Below are 21,083 nucleotides of genomic sequence, written 5' to 3'. Positions count from 1 at the left end.
ATCTTTGGATTGTAGATTTAGAAAATATCAAAGATCATTTAGTCCTAATATTGTATGTTTTATTGTGGACAAATACAGAAAAAAAGACAAAAACAAAACAAAACAAACTTGCTGCTTTCTTTTATAGACATTTGTTGTGATATAGAATTTGGTTCAGCAGTTATTTGCACTTATATTCTGAATAGAATATAATTTTGGAAATGGGACTCACTAAAATAATTTTATTTAGGGGCACCTGGGTGGCTCAATTGGCTAAGCGTCTGCCTTTGTCGCAGGTCATGATTCCAGGATCCTGGAATAGAATCCCACCTGGGGCTTCCCACTCAGCCCGGAGCTTGTTTCTCCTTCTGCCTGCCGCTCCCCCTGCTTGTGCTCTCGCTCGCTCTCTCTCTCTCCGACAAATAAATAAATAAAATCTTAAAAATAAAATAAATTAGTTTTATTTAACTGCTAGCTATAAGTTCTCAAAGTTCTCTATTCTGTTATGAGAACAACTACACAATGGAAGCAAGAACTGTCTCCGTATTTTTTAAGTGTTTGGCATCTTATTTGCAAATGATGGTTTGTCAGAATTTGGATTTGCTATGTCCATGTTTAAGTTCGCCCCCTTCTTTTCTAAGACTAAAAAATATATCTCAACATATCTGTGCATTCATATATTTCCAGTTGTGTAAAGCTGAGTATGGATTCAAGAAAAACATTATCTTAAATAAGCAAAACCACTTCTTATAGTGCTATATTTTCCTCATTGTCCACGGGCTAATATTCAACATCTAGTATCTTTAATATTGAATTCAAGGCCTTTTACAACCCAGGCAAGTTGTATCCCCTTTTTCTCATTCCCTCCCTATCTGCCCTGTAATCTAGCTTTGCATAACTAATTGCTATTCCTCAAATATGCCGTGTTCGAAGACTTCTGCTAGTCCATCTTACTAATAAAGACTATTTATTTTTAATGTCCCCATCAGTATAATTTTTTGTGCTAGTGTTCTTAGCCCAAGACAAATCGCTGCCTTATATATGTTCTCTAGTACTTTTAGAGCCACTATTATATTATCTACCCATTTTTATACAATCATTTGTTTATATGTCTGTCTTCCCAGCTAGATACTCAAATTCCTCCAGAAAGTTAATAAACCCATTCTCTATTTTGTTTAGTTTCATGTATCCTATAGAGCCTAGCTCAGTGCCTGCCATACAATAAGCACTCAATAAGTGTCTGTTGAACTATATTAAATAACATTCTAGACACGTTTGTGCAATAGAGCATTTCTGTAGCCCGACTTCTTCAAATCTACATTGTGTATTCTTCTAACTAGCATTTTGAATGACTTGACTACAGTGCATAATTCTCCCCAAGAGGTGGGGTGTTTTGATCAGTCTTGCCCATTTTTTTTTTCTTGCAATGTCATTGGAGTGAGTTGAACATGCAGCTGAATTCCACACACAAAGCAGTCCTTCAGTTCTTATCAACCTCCCACAGCCTCTGAAGCCCTCAGTGTACCTCTGTCTTTTGCCACAGACATGAAGCTCTCATTCCCTCTCGTAGCCATTGGACTGGAGGTTTCCATGATTGTTTTATTTGGATTCTTTGTCAAGTATGAAACAGAGCATAATGCTGTCCAGCAGCAGTACAGCACCAACGCGACAAAAGCGGACAAATTCCTTGAGTTGCATCCTCGTGAGTAAACAATCTACTTCCTATTACCCATTTTGGGCTTTTCAGAATGTGAACGCATTTGGGGCACTTAGAGTGTGAAATCTTTGAATTCTATAACCCCTTGAGCTCCACACTGGAGCCCCTTACAGAATCTGTGATACTTATGGATACTAAGGGGATTATAATTTCGTGCTGAGGTATCTTGTCTATGGCATTCGTCTCTGTTGTTAATATGTTTGAATAGAATCAGTGTCTATTAAAATATCAGCATAAGAAGCCAAAAATTAAAATAATTGATTAATCTTTTGTGTTACCTACATCTGCTAAATGACATTAATTTTCCCTTAAATCGATCTCTAGTTCTGCAAGGTATAAACATATCACCCCCCAAACAACAACAAGCGTCTAAGGTAACTTTCAAGGAGAGAGCAGAAACTAAGTGGGATATGCAGAAGGGAGACTGGATTTCATGTGGGGGCCCTAAGGTATAAGAAGTGGTATTAAGAATGACATTAGAGGTAAATGGATATACTCTGGGTTTTATAACCTTCTAAAAGGAAAGCAGTTTGTTCCTCTGCAATGGGAAGAAAAACATGGGCACCTAATGTATTTTAAAGGCAGAGTCCTTCCCTGGAAATGGTAACTGAAGAAAAGAAAGGGTTTAGTTCCAAGTTTGATAAGGAAGACAATGAAATAGTTAATAAAGCAATAATAATTACCATTAACTGACTGCCTATTTGGAGTCAGGCATATTCATTACATCATTAACCAGGGAGGTGATAATATATCATATATATATATATATCAATCACATAATTTTATTATTCATTAATTTATTAACTATTAAATTTATTCAATCATTGAGAATAGTAACAATGTTTATGACAGTTCTATGGGTAAGTCTAAGCTTTTCAAAAAAACCACATATGATATTTGTTTCTCATTCCTCCATTTTTTGAGGGGAGTTATATAATGGGGAGTATTCTCATGCAGACATAATGACCCTAGAGCCACTAAATGACTCAGCCCATATTATCCCTGGTTAAAATATTTTGTAGAATAGCGCAGAAGCTACATAATTTGGTTATACATATATATTTTTTCCTACAGTTTCCCCTATATTTCAAATCAACTCACATAAAACTTACATGACAGCCTACATCATTAGAGAGATTAAATACTTGCTTGTTAAGAAGAAACGTTCAAGTCAAACACATGTGGGCGCCTGCCCAGTGCCATGGGTTGTGCCAAGTGCAGGTGTCATGTACAGGAAGGCTCTGCTCCTGCTTGAGAAGCTCACAGCGTCTTACAACAGATTTTGTTTTTGTTTTAAGATTTTATTTATTTATTTGAGATAGAACATGAGAGAGAGAGAGGGCGCAAGCAGAGGGAGCAGCAAGCAGAGGGAGAAGCAGACTCCCTGCCGAGGAGGGAGCCCTGATGGGGGCTCGATCCTAGGACTCCGGGATCATGACCCGAGCTGAAGGCAGCCGCTGAACCAACTGAGACACCCAGGCACCCCCTATTACAGCAGTTTTAATTGCAGGGTGGTGGAAGTTAGGAGTTTTTCACAAATAAGCAAGGCAGAATATTAATTTATATTTAAGTAAAGTCAGTCAGATATAGGTTTGTTCATCCCGCTTGCTTGCATTCGGCTATGCTTTTCTGAATAGCAGAACAGTGCCTGGGGTCACACAGACCATCCCCAGGCATAACCGTGAAAGTGCGGCATGCCTGAATATCATGTTTCATGCCACGAATGACTCCACAGATACTCATTTGAGAAACAAGCTATATTCTGTAGGTGTTGGGGCTTCATGGTAACTAGCAAAGTATTGGTCACTCTGCTAAGGCAGACAGGTTTTTTGTTTTTTGTTTTTTGTTTTTTAAGATTGTATTTACTTTTAAGAGAAAGAGAGAGAGCACAAGTAGGTGGAGCAACAGGCAGAGCAGGCAGAGGGAGAAGCAGGGTGCCTGCTGAGCAGGGAGTCTGATGCCGAACTTGGTCCCAGGACCCTGGGATCATGACCTGAGCCGAAGGCAGATACTTAGCTGACTAAACCATCCAGGTGTCCTGAGGCAGACAGTTTGACAAGGAATGAAGTGTGACTGTCACAGGCAGCTAATTCTTGCTAGCTATAGACAGAGCAGAGCAAAGGAGAGTTTAGGGAGAAGGCCCTTTGAGGGCTGTCACCATTTTATTAGAATTCTACAAACACACATCTGTAATATCTATGGGACAGCAAAGCCACAGCCATGATCTTGTTGTACTCTATTACATTAAAACCGACTGGTCTTGCACTCTGAGTAGTTTTTACCCATGTGTGATCTTGTAATGCTATGCCTCGATCATTGGAAAAATATTAATTCACCATTATGCAAATATTTCAAACATTGACATAGTTCATCATATAATAATGAAAGAGGATACTTGTTAATACCACCAGCCATCTCACCAGAAAATCCTTGAGAAATATTAGGAAGCTGAGAAGCTTGCAGTGATGGACACAAACTTTCTAAAATTCTAATTTTTTTTTTAAAGTCAAAAGGTATTCCTGGCAACAAATACTGTTGATTCTTTTCCCTGAAATGACAGCCTCACTTCACTCATTTTTCAGACAATGTCAATACCTGTCTGAAAAACCATAGTTTATGTCAGTCTTTTATTTCAAGTAAAAATAGAGTTCTGTTGGGGGGGGGGGACAAAAACAAAACAAAACAAAACAAAACAAAACCCTGCTTATTCAGTTGGTACCAAACAATAACAAAAATTCTTCGTTTCTGAGATATCCATCTTGTGTCAGCAGTACTCTATGTGTAATGGCATTTCCATGGACTAATTCCTACAGGGTATTCAAAAGACACATATAAGAAGGTCAGTAGTTGGGGCGCCTGGGTGGCTCAGTGGGTTGAAGCCTCTGCCTTCAGCTCGGGTCATGATCCCAGGGTCCTGGGATGGAGCCCCGCATCGGCCTCTCTGCTCAGCGGGGAGCCTGCTTCTCTCTCTCTGCCTACTTGTGATCTCTGTCAAATAAATAAAAATTAAAAAAATAAAAGAAGGTCAGTAGTTAGATTAATAATTTTTCTTGCTTCATCAAAAAATTCTTAATTAAAACCTGCTTTCTGTCCCCCCACCCCCACAAGTAAGTGGTTATTAAGAATACCACATAAGAGATTCTTTCTTAACTATAGGGTTGTGGAGGGGAGGAGATGGGGGGATGGGATAACTGGGTAACAGGCATCATGGAGGGCACACGATGAAATGAGCACTGGGTGGTATATAACACTGATGAATCACTGTACTCCCTTTGAAACTAATAATACACTGTATGTTAACTAAATTAAATATAAACAAAATATTTAAAAAAAAAAAAAGAATACCACAACCATCAGCATGGACTGGTACCATGCTAAAGGACCCATAGATTTACATAATTTTGCTTCCTCATCTCTGGAAATACCAACACAGAGAAAAAAAAGCAAGGAACACCACAGGATTATCATAAAAATAGTTTTCACCTCTCAACCCCCCTGAAAATGTCTCCAAGATCCCCAGATGTGTGCCAATCACACTTGAGGAACACTGAATGTATAGGTAAACTGACAAAGGATATACTATGCCACTAGACATTATTTTATGAATTTCAATACCAATGGTGGATTAAGTATAATTATTTATTTTTTTTAAGATTTTATTTATTTATTTGACAGACAGAGATCACAAGTAGGAAGAGAGGCAGGCAGAGAGATAGAGAGGAGGAAGCAGGCTCCCCGCTGAGCAGAGAGCTTGATGTGGGGGCTCTATACCAGGACCCTGAGATCATGACCTAAGCTGAAGGCAGAAGCTTTAACCCAATGTCACCCAGGTGCCCCCAATCATTTATTTTTAATGATCTACATTTCAGAATGCATTTCTGTATTTACTCAGATATTATTAAGCTCATTTGTTACCAAAAGATTTAGCAGATCTGGGTATAAGTTATAGGCAAAGAGTAACTAATTTATGCAGTGTAAATGATTCCTAGGGAATTGCTTGCTGTTATTCTAAGTGTAACCTGGAATTGTTTCTATTCCTGAATTAACATACTGTCTGTGGTTTATGACCTAACCATAAGATACCAGCCTCCAGTAAAACCCTGGGGTTGCCTTTGATTGAATAGTTTTTACGTAATGGAAAGGACTGGAGACAATGAGCACAAGTACAATCCATATCCTAGTTTCTAAATACCATTCCCCACTCAGGGGCTCATTGGAGAAATTGCTGGTTCCAGGTCAGGGTAAAGAAAGCACAAGGTTTGCCAAGGATGTAAAGACTAATGGGGATCTGTCAAAGAACACAGTAGCATCCTGCTTGAAGCAGCACCAACTAGACAAATTGGAGATTAATGGAAAATTAAAAATAATAATGAAGGGTACCTGAATGGCTCGGTTGTTTAAGTGTCTGCCTTCAGCTCGGGTCATGATCCCAGGGTCCTGGGATTGAGCCCCACGTGGAGTGTCCCTGCTCAGCAGTGAGTCTACCTCTGCTTCCCAGCACCACCCTCACTCCCACGGGTGCTCTCTTTCTCTCTCTCTCTGTGAAAGAAGTAAAATTCTTTATAAAAGCAAAAACAAACCAAATAAATAAATAAATAAAAGAAGAAGAAAGCTGAACAATTTCTTATTAGGTTGGATTCACTTTCTCCTGAAAGAGTGCCTTACTGGCAGTGCTCGCTCAGTATTTGAACAAATGACAAGTGAGCACACATAGTAACAAAAACAGACAAACCCATAAGCAAGTGAATAAAATAAGAGGGGTATACACGAATGTACAGCTGTGATCTGGTTCTTGAAGGGTGTATAGAAGCTTGCCAGGTCGGGAAGTATTGGGTTCGAGTTGGAGAGGACATTCGAGGCAGCAGGCATATACAACTAGAGGGAAAGGACGGGTTTGTTTCATTCATTTGATGGGGGTGTTGTTGGAAAGTGAGTCAGAATCATCATCTGCATTTTAAGCACAGTTGGATTATCAGGACTTGCAAGATATCCTACCGCAAGATAAAGATGGAAGTAAAACAGAAGACACCAGCTATTGTCACATTTCCTCTGGAAACTAAAATCACACTCTGTTGAGAATATCTGATTAAGACAAGTCTTGGAAACTCTTAAAACCTGTTGGAAGACTTCGCAGAAGTTCAGTCTCCTTTCCCTCTACAGAGGACATTTTATTCCTTTAATGGCAGTCTTGCACTATAGAACTAAACCGATGGCCCTCTCTCTAGTCCCCACCCATACATTCTTAGAACAGGATACAAGACATACAGAATCCTAATTGTTTACAGATCTTTCTCATCCACATTTTTTTTTTTTTACACAGAATCACTGTCAAGAGTTTTCACAACATTATATATAAACTCTTTAGCAACCTAAATAATAGATGAGCTTCTTAAGCCCCCTGGTGGCAAAAAGCAGTAACAATCTTTGAGGGGAAAAAAAACCATCAGAGCACAATTAAGACGTCCCATCCCTCCTTACATTTCAAAACCCAAACAGTTTCACGTTTGTAGGTCATGGCCCCACAACAGGTCACATGGAATCCCAATCCCAATCCCTACATTCCTTGGGGGCATAATGAGATGAGGATCGGCGTTGTCGCCTCTCTGCACTGGAAGACGGTGCAGTGTTCTTCTCGATGAGACTTCCCGAAAATCCACTGACAAGGAACAATTTTCAGAAATCTATCCTTCCCTTTCTCATCCTCTTCATACTGCCTTTCTTGGGAGGTGGCTGAAAGTCTCATTGCATGGATAGAGTCAAAAGAGTGAATGACTCTAGTGTGTACCTGAATCATGGAGTATTCTCATTCTCTTTATTCTTTCATGTGCTGCTTTTGTCCACAAGTTAGATTGGATCTTAAGCCACTGAAGGACCCTACTGACTCAATCTATGATGCCAACCATATCTGTCTGTCTTGTTACTCATCATAGAGTAATACCTTAGGATACATCCCCATGCCTCCAAAGAGCCCTTCAAATGCCTACCAAGAGCCTTTGAAATGCTGGGTACCTCTGAAAAGTCAACATCTTCCATCCACTTCTGGGTGGGACCACTGTCAGAGATTAGCTTATCCCATTTAATTTGCAAAGTTTGAAATTAATGTGGTCTCCAAGTGGTGTCAGGAGAGAAGGTCAGAAAAGTTCTGCAGAGAGAAATGAAGCCCATAAAGTAGGAGCTACAGGTTAGGCTCCCCGGGAATCAGGCTTTAAGACAGACATTAGCCTGAAAACAGTTTAGTAGGGAGTTCCTTAAGGATCAGTACCTGTAAGCAGGAAGATTTGCAGGGAGAGACCCCACAGGGTATCCTGAGACCGGGATTATTTAGCTCCTTGTGATTCTTCCCTGAGGGCAGGGGATGCTATTGTGAATCAGTCATTGACCACAGGCTACCCCAGGGAGAGGCAATTCCAGAAAAGAACTGAGAATTTAGGACTATCAACCGGCACCTCCTTATAGCCAGGGAACTGGAAAGAATAAGTTCTTCATCTTTAAAAGGGGTGTGTGGGCAGTGTATGACAGCATTTCCTACAGTAGACAAATCCGAATGGTGTAGTCTCCCTATCCACAAACACAGTCCCCCAAGCCTGATGACAGAACAGCGGGAGAAAGACCAAAGGGTAGTAACACGTCTCTGAGTTCCCACAAAGTCAACACTCTGCCTTGCTTATTTGTACATCCATCCCATGGTCTTTTTTCTTTTCTTTTCTTTTCTTTTTTTTTTTTCAGTGGCTTAGAAAATGCTAACAAAGACATTACCTTATTGGACTTGAATGCTGATCTGATAAGATTCCCAGAGCTGGTGCTATTATACAGATTTGTATCTGTATAATAAGTGGAGACTGTAGCTCTTTAATTTAGTCATTATTGCCTCTTATCTTATATGCAGACTTTTATGCCAACTCTTGGGGAGCAAAAGAGGACTGTGTCCTAATCCCTTCAACCAAGAAACTCACAGTCACAGTCGAGTGCAGGAGATGAACACCTCATCAAGGAACTATTACACTATAATGCATGCTAAATAAATGCTAATATAGTGTGGCAAAGGCTAAAGTTGAAGTGTATGTAGAATGCTGTGTAAAAGACAAGAAGACATATTAATTTTCCTGGAGAGAACTGGGAAAGTCTGCAAGAGCAGGTGATGTTTGCACTGTGCTTTGCAAAGTTTTCCTCAGGTGGGAAGTAATTGAAAACTCTTCAGGTATGAGAACACATGGTATTCCAAGAAGTGGCTCAAATATTGAACAACTTGCCCAGAGTCTCATGGCTGGTAAGCAGTCAGACTGGCTCTGGAGCCTAGTCTTTGGCTTCCTAGTTAATGCTCTCTCTTTGCAGTATTTTATATATCAGATGTAACATTTAATAAATGGGATATATTATGAAGCAACCCTTTCTTCGTTCTCCCTTAACACATCATTTTTTCCTTCTTTTTTTTTTCCAGTATTCCAAGATGTGCATGTAATGATACTTGTTGGGTTTGGCTTCCTCATGACCTTCCTGAAAAAATATGGCTTTAGTAGTGTGGGCATCAATCTACTCATTGCTGCTTTGGGCCTCCAATGGGGCACTTTTATTCAGGGGATCTTGCACAACAAAGGACAGACAATTTACATTGGAATCAAAAAGTGAGCATCCCTTATTTTTCAAAATATGTTTTCAGGGCAGTTGTTTCTCTTTGTGGTCTCTTGTCAGTCAGCCTCTGAACTAGCTGGCACACTGTCTCCCTGAGACAATGAAATATTGTTGGGACCCCAGGATGTGAATTGACATTGTGCTCTACTGAGCTGGGTCATTCATTCATGCCTATATCCTCTCTGGTTTGACTTTAAGGACATGAGAAATCCTATCTCATTGAAGGTTATTACTTCCATCTCAGCTACAGGGAGCAAAAAGCCTCCATTAGCTCTTTTTCTACATGCCTGTATTTACATTTTGAAATGTAAACACTGTAGAAAATAATTCATTTATCAGATCAACAAAAATAAAGAAAAACCTAAATGAGATCAAGAACAGATGGGTCAAAGTAAAGGAAATGCTGGAGTGACCAGAATGTATAGCAGATGGAAAAGAGGAGGGGTAAGGAAATGAGGGTGTGTAAGGGTACCTGGGACGAACTCCTGATGTGGTGTTTGGGGGGAGGCCCTTGCATGCTGGATAAAGGAATGCTGTGATTCATCCGAGCTCACTGTTCTGTGTTGGGTGTGCATATTATTGGATGTATTCTTTCTTTTTTTCCCTCAGCATAATAAATGCAGACTTCAGTACAGCCACAGTCCTAATTTCTTTTGGAGCTGTCCTGGGAAAAATAAGCCCAGTCCAAATGCTGATCATGACAATACTAGAAATCGCTGTCTTTGCTGGCAATGAATATGTGGTTGGTGAGATATTTCAGGTAAGGATTAAATGATTTATACTTAGTAGCTTTGACATCAGTTCTGATTACACCCAAAGGATGCTTACTCTACATAGGGACAAAGATTGGTGAGCATGATAGAATAGCAAGTGTAATTATACCCATCATTATCTGAGTGCCTTTGATAGACCAGGAGTCTTATCAACATTACTTCATTTCATTGTCACCGCCAGACAATAACCTGGGTATTATGCTGTTACTATTGTACAAATTACAACTAATGATCACAGATGCTGAATGACTGATCCAAATCTGGATTCAAACCTAGATTTTACTAACTCCATAACTCTTTTTATTAAGTTATATTTACTATCAATGATCAATTCCTATTATATTTCAACTCCTGGATGACTAGCCCTTTTTTTAAAAGATTTTATTTATTTATTTGAGTGAGAGACAAAGAGTACATGAGAAACAGGGCAAGATAGACAGCACTAGCAGGAGAGGGGGAGGAGCAAGGATCCAGAAGCAAGACTCGAAGGACTGAATCCCACAACCCTGCGGATTATGACCTGAGTTGAAGACAGAGGCTTAACAGACTGAGCCACTCAGGCACTCCTGACTAGCCTGGTCTAAGGCTTTTGTTAAAGCCTAGATCAAATTTATTCTCCTCCATGAAAAATCACATTGATTCCCCTGAGGATATTTCTGGGCATTCCCCAGTATTTTGCTCGTTTCTATTGAACATTTAATTCCACAGCCAATATTTTTTAAGTTTTTATTTAAATTCCAGTTAGTTAACATGCAGTGGAATATTAGTTTCAGGTATGCAATACAGTGATTCAACACTTCCATACATCACCTGGTGTTCATCACAGCAAGTGTCCTCCTTCATCCCCATCACCTATTTCACCCATCCCCCCACCCACCTCCCGCTCTGTCCACAGAATATGTTTCTGAGAACTTTCCAGGTGAGTCTGACAAACAAAATAGTTAATGTCCTTGTCTTTATAGAGGTTACAGTCCAGTGAGAGAAGACAGACCTCGAATAGAGAATCATTTATCACCTACCCACCCATAGGCAGGTGCATGCACACACACACAAATATTATAAATTGAAATACATGCTATGAAAAATATGTAGAGGGGGCTATGGGAGAGCATAACTGGAAGACCTAACTTAGATTGTGGAATCAAAGAAGGCCTCTCTGAGGAAGTGGTAGTTAAGCTGGACCTGAAAGGTACATAGGAGTTTATCAAGTATGAATATCTAAATAAATTAATAAGTTTGCATTATTTTCCTACCCTAATAAGTACAAGAGGAGCTATGAATCAAGTTTGGCACTCCAACCTTTCCCTCCTGGGGTAGGAGAATGTAGAAGACCGAATCAAATTCATACAGTGTCCTAAAGAGGGACCTAAATATGTTGCTTCAAATGAATCTTGAACATCAGTTGGTTCTCACATCATCATATAGCACAGTGAAAAAAATATGGGAAAGACTCGGGTTTTTTAAAGCTTCAAGTCTTTGAATTGTAATTAAATGAGACTTAACTATAATGTCAAATGAATGCAAAGAGCATCTTTCTTTTGAAATAAGGGCAGTGCCTATCATTTCATTTTGAATTTCCCTAACCTAGAGAAGTTAACTAAAATGAATTGAATGTCCACAAAGACCTAGCACTTTACAAACATGGCCTCACTAAGTCTCATCACGACTATATTAGCTGGTAATATTTCCCACTTTACAGAAGTAGAGAATCAGAGAAATATAGTAATTTGTCTGAAGTCACATTGCAAGGAGGCACCTGACCTAGCATTGGAAGTCAGTTCTGCATGTCTCCAAATCCTATATATTTTTTTAATGTCACTATCCTATTTTATCTTCTTTTATTCTTTCTCTGACATACCCTTTCTTTCTTTCTTCCTTCCTTCCTTTCTTTCTTTCTTTCTTTCTTTCTTTCTTTCTTTCTTTCTTCCTTTCTTTTCATTTCTTCTAATGTTTAACCAATGAGCAGTCCTTTCATTGACTTTCCTCCTGTAGTTAGATTCAGTTTCACTTCTAAAAACATGGATGTTTTGCCCCTCAGGCTTCTGACATTGGAGCATCAATGACGATCCATGCTTTTGGGGCCTACTTTGGCTTGGCGGTAGCAGGTGTCCTATATCAGTCAGGCTTGAGAAGGCAGAATGAGAAGGAGGAGTCTGTGTACCACTCAGATTTGTTTGCAATGATTGGTGAGTAGAGATGAACTTGCCTGATTGGTGAGTAGAGTTGACCCAAGGCAAACAGCCTCCTCTGGACTGTCTTCCATATCCAGCACTAATATCCCTTTCTGTGCTTTATGACAGGGACTCTTTTCCTTTGGATCTTTTGGCCCAGTTTTAATTCAGCCATCGCTGAAACTACAGAGCAACAGTACCTGGCCATCATAAATACCTACTTCTCTCTTGTTGCCTGCGTGCTCACAGCCTATGCATTTTCCAGCCTCGTGGGGAAGAGAGGCAAGCTTGATATGGTCAGTACATATTAACCACCATGGAAGCTTTGCTAAGTGACACTGATGGTTGCCCAGATGAGTAGGTCATTTCTGCCTCACTGCTGAGCTGCTGCAACAAATCACAACACTGCAAAACTTGCAGAATATTTTAAAAATAATGTTTATTTGTTTTTTCATCAAATTTATATTGTGGCAAATCAAAAGGGTGTTCTCAAGGAATATACAGTCCATTAGGGAACATAGTTATGCAAAAATCAAAGATTTGAGGCATATTTCTTTAATGATGGAGTTGACTATCTCCCAGGTCTTAGGAAATCTTCCTTAGAAACAGGTTTGCCAAGGATAGAAACAGAATAGGAGGGGGGTGCGAGTTAAGTCTGTTTTCCTAACTGTAAATACTCCTCTCAAATAACAACTAAAGGCAATGTGGGGTCTGGAATAAGACTCTGGAGGAAAAAAAAAAGGACATTAGTGGGAATACTGGTAAAATTCAGGTAAAACCTTTGATTGTATTCTATCAATGGTACTTTCCTGGTTCTATGATAACATAAAAGGTTAACCTTGGGGGAAGCTGGGTGAGGGATATATGGAGACTCTGCAGTATTTCTACAGCTATTACATGTTTAAAATGATATCAGAACACAACATTTTTTTTTTAACACTCCCAAGTTGGTCTTCTGAGTTTCTTTCCTATGAACTAAAGAAATGTCTGTGAAGGAATAATCCACACATCAGCTGCTCTTCTTTTCCAGCCTGAGGGAAGAAAAAGATAATTGTAATTTCTTCAAGCAGAGCTAAAGACATAGATTTCAATGCTGTACAATTTGTTTAATGAAAGAAAATTGAAAGCAAAAAAAGAAATAAAAAAATACATGTACAGCTCAGTCCTCTCTTAAAAGTAGTGGTGAGACTTTCTCCTTAGGAAGAACAGCCAGAACATGATTCTTCTGAGGAATTCTGGTAAATGGCAACTGGTTACTCTTTCCACCATCATCAAATATTCTCAATACAGTGACGCTTGTGAAAGCTGTTGTCTTCCATGTATAATGTGCACATTTTGATGTCTCTATATTCCCTCTTTGAATATTGGAATGTCAAAAACTCCACCAAACACACACCAACAACTTTTAGTTCATAATAACCACAAATGCATTTCCATACTGAATAAACAGTCATACCACTACTAGAATAACTACATTATAGGCACCAAGCCTTCCATCACAACTTCTTTGGTTTTCCTTTCATCCCTCCCCAAGCTGGTCCCACTAACCTGATTGCTCAGTCCCTACTGAGGAACCCCAGTGAGAAAGATATCAAATGTCAACCATTTGGAAGAAAGGCTTTTTGTCATTACAAAGAACCTTCTTTTTAAAAAAAAATCAGTAGCCCTTTGAACTGAGAAATAGACCATGGAGTCCATGGAGACCATGGAGTCTATCTAGGGAATAGACCCTAGATAGATTACTTCATTCCTTCTGAAGCCGACCTCGTTCAGCTCACTTCATTCAAGTTTCTGTGCTGCCCACAGGTCCACATTCAGAATGCAACCCTGGCTGGAGGAGTTGCCGTGGGCACTTGTGCAGACATGAAGATTCACCCATATGGTGCTATGATCATTGGGAGCATTGCAGGAATTGTCTCCGTGCTTGGTTTCAAGTTTTTGACTGTAAGTATGACAGGTGCTCTCAGTCAAACTCTGAATCTGTACCATCATCTTCTGACATCCTACCAGCGGGGAAAAACTATGCAAATTCCTTTTATCATCACCCCTCCTTCTTTGAGGGTCATTTCCCTTCCTATCAGAAATACAGCTCACAGTTGTGGATCCAGTGGTTTCTACTCTTCCTTGACTTCTTTTGTGCACCAGGAAAGAATCTGATATTATTAAATTATTTAAAAAATTAGTGTGAATTGAAAGTTAAGTACAGGTGTTCGTTTCCTCAGGGCAGTTTCATTAAAGTTTTTGTTGTTGATGATGTTTGCTTGTTTTGCATAATAAAGCACTCTGTGTCCTTTTAAGGGGATTTAGAATATCATCAGTATGTCAGAAGGAGGAGGACTTGAAATCACCCGCCTTCAAATCCATCTACTAAAAACTGATATAAGTAGTTTTGCCACCAACATATTCGGATTCTTTGACTTAAGTGGGCTATAGATATGGGTGGCAAAAGGGGCGACAGATAAAATTTTCCTGCATAGTCATTGACTTCAGTATGTCTAACAAAATAATAAACTTCCTCTTTTTACAATTTTAGCCATGTCTTACTGATAAACTGAGGATCCATGACACATGCGGTGTTCATAACCTGCATGGCTTACCTGGTGTGATAGGAGGCCTCGCAAGCATTGTGGCGATAGTCCTGGGAGCATCTAAGGCGTGAGTTAAAGAATGGGTTTTTCTGCACCCTGAGGTCCAATGATGTTTTATCTCACTCTTGGAGGAAATCTGGTAATAAGATAGGTTTTTCTTTAGCAATCCAGGCGACGGTATCATCCTTACTGAAGCCAAAGAGACACGACTGGGTGGATAAAGTTGGGTGGAAAGATATGTCTTAACTAAGGTTATTAATGGTGGTTGGTTTTTGTTTGTTTTAATTAAGTGTTAATTTAAATATTTCTACCACAGGCAAGTGTATCCTCACAGGACCATATGATAATCATAGTCAGATTATAGTAGGCTTACTCTTTTAGTTAGTCTCACCAAAATGGAGGAGGGGACATCTGTGATGAGCTGAGCAGTCCTTTCCTACAATCAACACATCAACAATGAGTTAGCATAACATGAGGAGCGCTGGATCTGGGGAATCAGGAAAACAGGCAAATGACTTCGCCTTTGCTATTGTCTAATAATGGGGCCTTTGACAACTCACTTAACTTCTGTTTCCTCTTCTGTAAAATGAGGGAATTATAGTATTTATTCTCTAAAATCCTTTCAAGCTCTAACAGACTTAGATTCTTCCAAGAGAGGTCATAAATATTTAAAGGGCCGGAGGAAGAACAGTTATCAGTCAAATCCAGGACAACAAAAGTGATGTCAAAGGCCATCAGTTGTCACTTTTAGGTAACAAGATTGGAAAACTTTGATATGAACGTCATCCACAGAGTCCAGATCACTCAGGGATTAAGGAAGCAGGAATTAAAACTCTCAATTTTTAAATTTTAAAATTTAAATTTAAATTTAAACTTTTAAATGTAAATTTTTAAATTTTTAAATTTTAAAGCACATTAAAGCATAAAAGAAAAGGTGAATATGTTTGAAAATGACTCAGAGTGACTACTGGTTAGAGTTTAATAATTTGAAGAGAAAAATTTCTTTCTTTTTCACAGATTAAAATTCAACTCTGTTGAGACCAGTCATGATAAATATTTGAAAAAATTTGTTTAATCATATTTTCTACTCAATAGAAAGTTGGCTTCCACTTTCATGTCTAGAGCTGACCTATTTCTTCCGTTTGTTTTCTTTTTTTTTTTTGTCCCCTTTGCAAAATTGGAGAACAACCCCAGAAATAGCCACATTTTCTTGCAGCTCTCTCTGGGACCTAACATGCTAATGAGACAAACACTAACATATCTGAATGCAAATCAAGCATGACAAAAACATGGGTCCATGAGCTCAACTCCTAAGTGCTATGGTGTGTACACACTTTTAAGTTGTGCCTCATGATGAGAAATAAAGGAATTACTGAGCATCATGCCTGCACCCATTGTATGGATGCAATAAAACAAGAACTATCTGGCTCTCACAGGCTGGGTCTCACTGGGTGGACTTGGGGTAGGTTCTGTAGTTGAGAGTCAAGTTCTTGGGTGTTCAGGTTGATCAGCCACTTCTCAGTATGCTCAGGGGGACTTGGAGGTGGGGTGGATGACAAGTCTTGGAAGGCCTAGTCACATGGGTCAAATTCACACACATCTCACACACCAGCTAAAATATTTTGGCCAAGAGCCAAGACTATTTACTCAGATATTTCTATTCAGAAGAGTAAAACACAAATCGGGTTTCTTGGTAAGCATAGAACAAGGAGAAGTAAGGATTCTTAAAAGTTATCTGTGCACATTATGGCAGCCTAATTCTAATAATGCAGTTAATTTTGTTAAACCTCATGTTTCCCAAGCCCATTTTATCAGGGAACATTTTTTATCAAAAATATCTTTTAATACCTTGGAAAAAATGTTGGCAAATTCTGGTAAAATTTACAGGCCATTAACAAAAGAAAAGTATCAAATGAGTAAATATATATTAAATGTGAGATCTCACTAGTGATCAAAGAAATGCAAATTAACACATTACCAATTTCTCATTTATCAAGTTGATAAAGATGAAATGAATCATGATACTGAATGCTAGCTAATGTAGAGAAATGGGGATATGAATTATACGTTTTTCTATTTCAAATGACCCTTAAGAAGTATATAAACTTTTACTAAAAATTTCATTTCTAGATATGTTTTATTTTAAGGAAATTATTGGGCAAATTCATAAGCATGTTCATAAAAGGATGTGTTCTCACAGCATTTTAAAAAATATGACACATTGGAAGCAACCTAAGTATCCAAACTCGGGACTATAAGTACAGTATATTTTTAGAGTGTAGTATTTGGGAGTAATTAAAATTATGATCCAGGTCTACATTTACTGGCATCAAAGGACACTGAAGAATTAATGGGAAATTTAGTATTATAACATGATTGGCTTTTTATAAAAATATATGTCTCTATTTTACATTTTTATACTGATTAAGATTTGAGGGAAATTAAACTTTTTCCCTTCCTTTTCTGGATTAATGTTTTCTCATACTCTTAAAATGAGTATGTGTTGCCAGTACAATAGCACAATTTTCACACAGTAGAAAAAATTTAAACCCTTCAAATAAAAAGAGAAAATGGAAATCTGAGTTTAGTACATTCTTTCCCTTGGATGATGAAAATGACATACCAAAGATGAATTACCAAGACACTCTCATTTTCCAATTGTTTGATTTCCCATAATCACACATTTAGTCCTTCAACAACTATTTATGAATTTTCTGCTAAGGGTAAGGTGCTGTGCTAAGGAGGTATTCACAGCCCTTTTTGTCACTCCTATACCAGCCTTCTGCATTTCAATAGTTTTTATGACATTCTTCCAATCTCAAAAATTATGAGGTTTTTTTTTTTTTTTACTAATTTTGTTTTAAGGTAACTGTGTCTAAAATGACTTACAGAGATTTTTAAAATATATTCAATGAGTTATCTTTACACTATATAAAATTATCTTTCTTGATCTTAGTGATTTTTAATTAAAGTGCAATTTTCCTTTTGCGATGGGATGAGGAAAGATGGCACTCATGTTTATTTTGTACATTACTCCATCCTCAATGTCTAGAAGGGAAGGTGGCACAGAGTGAGGACTCAATAAATATTTGTTGAATGGATCATATCGAAGATCAGAACCTGGTGCCATATTTTTAGAAAATACTAAACTCTTTCTAAGGAAGATCTTTTCATCATTCCTGAAGAAAAATGTGATTTTTGCTTGAGTGTTTATGAGGACTTCTTAACATTGCTCAAGAATTTAATAAAATAAAATACAAAATAAAACAAAATAAAATGTACATACAATATAAAATATACATACAAAATAAAAATACAAAATAAAACAAAAATTGTAAATTAATGTTTCTTTGCTGGTGTAATGCTGCGCTCTGGCCTGAAGATGGCGAGCATCCACTCCCTCAGGAAATGAGATTTGTTTGCTGGTACTCTGGAAAAACAACACTGGTCTTTTCTTTTGGCTTCCTAGGTCTACCAGCACTACCATGTTGATGCAGGCAGCTGCTCTAGGATCTTCCCTTGGAACAGCAATTGTTGGAGGGTTGATCACAGGTCAGGATTAAAAATAAACACTTTCATGCGCTGCATGTGGTCAGCATGATAGATGATAAACATATCGACGGGTAAATTTGAAAATATTCTAAAGTTCTGACAGTAAAATAATCATGTAAGCTCAAGGGGATGATTTTATAGCAACATATATATGTATATATTTTTTAATATTTTATTTTTAAGTAATCTTTACACCCAATGTGGGGCTTGAACTCAGACACCAAGATCAAAAGTTGCCCTCTAACTTACAGTAGTATTTTTATTACTATGCAAGTAAGTTTTCCTCTTCAGCATCATAATGTGCCTTATTTTCTCCCTAATCTTATAGGTTTAATTCTCAGGTTCATTGTCTGTGTCCAGCCATCTACGGAATTCTTCTTTGATGATTCTGCATATTGGGAGGTACTGAGCAGCGTTCTAGCTAAGAATGTAAATGATGACTATACCAGTGAAAGTTCTGCTCACCCGAAGCCTAAATGTCTGTTTGGCATCTTTGTGATAAAACTGGATAAACTGCCTAATTATAGAAAGAGATTGAGAAAATGTATCCAGACAGATAAAATCAGAAGTTAAGGTCTTTTCCAAAGCAGAAAGGACATCAAGACAGAATTCAGTAGGCAAATGTCCTTTGCTCCACTGAGAGCAATAAAAAGCTTCTCATAAATATAATAGGAATACCAGGAAGTAGCATGAGATTTTATACCATATACATGAGTAGACAAAAACAGGTAGAATATGGAAGGTTGAAGAATCTCAGTGAAGAAACTAACAAGAGGTTTTATGAAAAACATCGTCTTCTTTCTATCCTCCAGTTTCTACCTCTTTACTCCATTGACATTTTCCCCAAATTATTTCCTGCAAAGCGTAAGAGTGATAGGTATTTTGATATGTTCAGCGGGATTGTCAGGAAAAACAGGTTTGGTGAAGAGAATGTAGTCGGGTGAGTGAGGTAAATATCTTTGTTCTTTTATTTTTCGCCAAGACAAACATTTGTTATTCCTAGTTCTTTCTATTGAAATACCTTTTGTGTTTCAGTGCTAACCTCTGTCAGGTCCAAGTGAAAGAAACTATAAAATGCCCTAATCTTGTTTTCTTTAAAGGTCCCCAAGAGGGAAGAAGGTGACAATGAATGAACATGATTGCCACAACCAGCTGGAACCTAAAGACTAAATATCATTCCTGTGCCTCAGTTTCCTTTCCTATTATCTAGAATCATGTTTAAAAAGTTTTTAAAAGGCAGCATCCAACAAGAACAACAGAACGAATAGGTCCTGAGCCCTAGATGTCCAGTGTATAAAAACTTAACATGATCTGGTGTTGTTTCTTGACACTCCGTGATTGCATGGTCGAAGGAATAGGTCTTGTAAAACAGATAGTCAAATAGATTCTCTTTAGGACTCCCTCACCACTCTTTAGAGTGGGTGGGTACAGGGTGAACACTCCATGAATATTCTTGTATTTTTTTTTCCCCATAGAGGTAAATTTACAAAGAAAACAACACATCTGATTATGTCACTTTTATTATACATACTATGTCTTCAATCCCAAAGGTATAAAACTAAAGCCAATAAAACAATATGTAAGAAATCTATATAGGAAGTATACAGGAAATTATTGTGTACAGCAAGAACATGATTGTTTTTGGTGGTGCTTTCTTGATTTAGAAATAGTCTAGTTAGTAATGTTATGTCTTTACTTGAATATTCTTATACTTAATTCTTTTTGCATGTTTATTACTTGAGACAAGAGTTCAAATGCTATGTGACCAGTCTATTTTGTATAAAATTCCAATAAATTAATTATTTTATTATAAATTACAGCATTTTTCTTTGGCTCCCCTTTCTTTGACAGCTGGAATTCATTTTATTAACAAGCATACACACACACATACACTCCTCATACATAGTCCATATTCAATCCAAATAAATTGTTACTATGTATTAACTACAAAATAATCAAGTTCATGTCTCATATAATAGGGTGAGTTTTAAGGAACTAAGTATTAGAAAAGGTAATTGACATAGTCATATAAAACTATTTCTAGAGAAATATGGTTTTCTTTTCTCTCTCTCTAGAATCTTTTAAGATTTGCCTTTGATTTCTGGAGTCCCAGAATCTTGTCAGAATGTGCTTTTGTATCTGTGAAGAAGTAAACCTTGGCATAATTAACAGAACATCAGTTACTAGATGCTTAGATATTAAAAATTACAAGTAACAGTGAATTATTTAAGGTTTTATTTCTCTGGAGAAATCGTATAATTTTTTTATAGATCCTAAGTATTTCATTACACAAATAGGTGATGTATGTCAGAGTCTCTTTCACATGGGTTTTTAAAGTGTACTTATGTTATAAAATCCACTACCCCCAGTCTTGCTGATCATCACAAAGAATCATCTTTACTATCCAGATGCCCAGAGGACCCCTCATTCCCTGTTGATCATAAGGCAAAGCTCAGAGGGTCTTGGGTAAACATGGGTGTGCATGTGTGTTTTCTTAAGTCTATAATTGTGATGTGCTTAGGCACAGGGTTGTGATGACCATTATCCCTTGGCTTATGGACACTCCCCTGCCTTCCTGCAATGCAGTTCTTATAAATGGTAGTCTTATTTTAAAATTCTGAGTTTATGGTCTTTTTCCCACAATAGAATATGCCTTTTTTTTTTTAATCTATCT

The 21,083-nt window shown here is 37.9% G+C and overlaps 1 protein-coding gene across 1 annotated transcript; it reads left to right on the top strand.

The window, feature by feature from the left end:
• Positions 1 to 1,447: 1,447 nt before the first annotated feature.
• Positions 1,448 to 20,222, top strand: RHAG (Rh associated glycoprotein). Its single transcript, XM_032340222.1, has 10 exons — positions 1,448 to 1,681; positions 9,135 to 9,318; positions 9,935 to 10,085; positions 12,137 to 12,284; positions 12,399 to 12,565; positions 14,076 to 14,213; positions 14,803 to 14,924; positions 18,327 to 18,409; positions 18,738 to 18,811; positions 19,510 to 20,222. The coding sequence occupies exons 1-10, from the start codon at positions 1,525 to 1,527 to the stop codon at positions 19,540 to 19,542; spliced, it is 1,257 nt and encodes a 418-aa protein (XP_032196113.1). The 5' UTR covers positions 1,448 to 1,524; the 3' UTR covers positions 19,543 to 20,222.
• The last annotated feature ends 861 nt before the right edge of the window (positions 20,223 to 21,083 follow it).

Source organism: Mustela erminea, chromosome 4, assembly GCF_009829155.1.
Source record: "Mustela erminea isolate mMusErm1 chromosome 4, mMusErm1.Pri, whole genome shotgun sequence".
NCBI classification, from domain to species: domain Eukaryota; kingdom Metazoa; phylum Chordata; class Mammalia; order Carnivora; family Mustelidae; genus Mustela; species Mustela erminea.
This window is presented reverse-complemented; position numbering and strand designations above follow the sequence as displayed.

Bases quoted from the DNA above. Each gene is read 5' to 3' on its own strand.
- RHAG (XM_032340222.1), top strand. From the start codon at position 1,525: ATGAAGCTCTCATTCCCTCTCGTAGCCATTGGACTGGAGGTTTCCATG. The intron at 12,566-14,075 runs GTCAGTACATAT...TGCTGCCCACAG, and splicing joins AGAGAGGCAAGCTTGATATG to GTCCACATTCAGAATGCAAC. The intron at 18,812-19,509 runs GTACTGAGCAGC...TTTTCTTTAAAG, and splicing joins ATGATTCTGCATATTGGGAG to GTCCCCAAGAGGGAAGAAGG.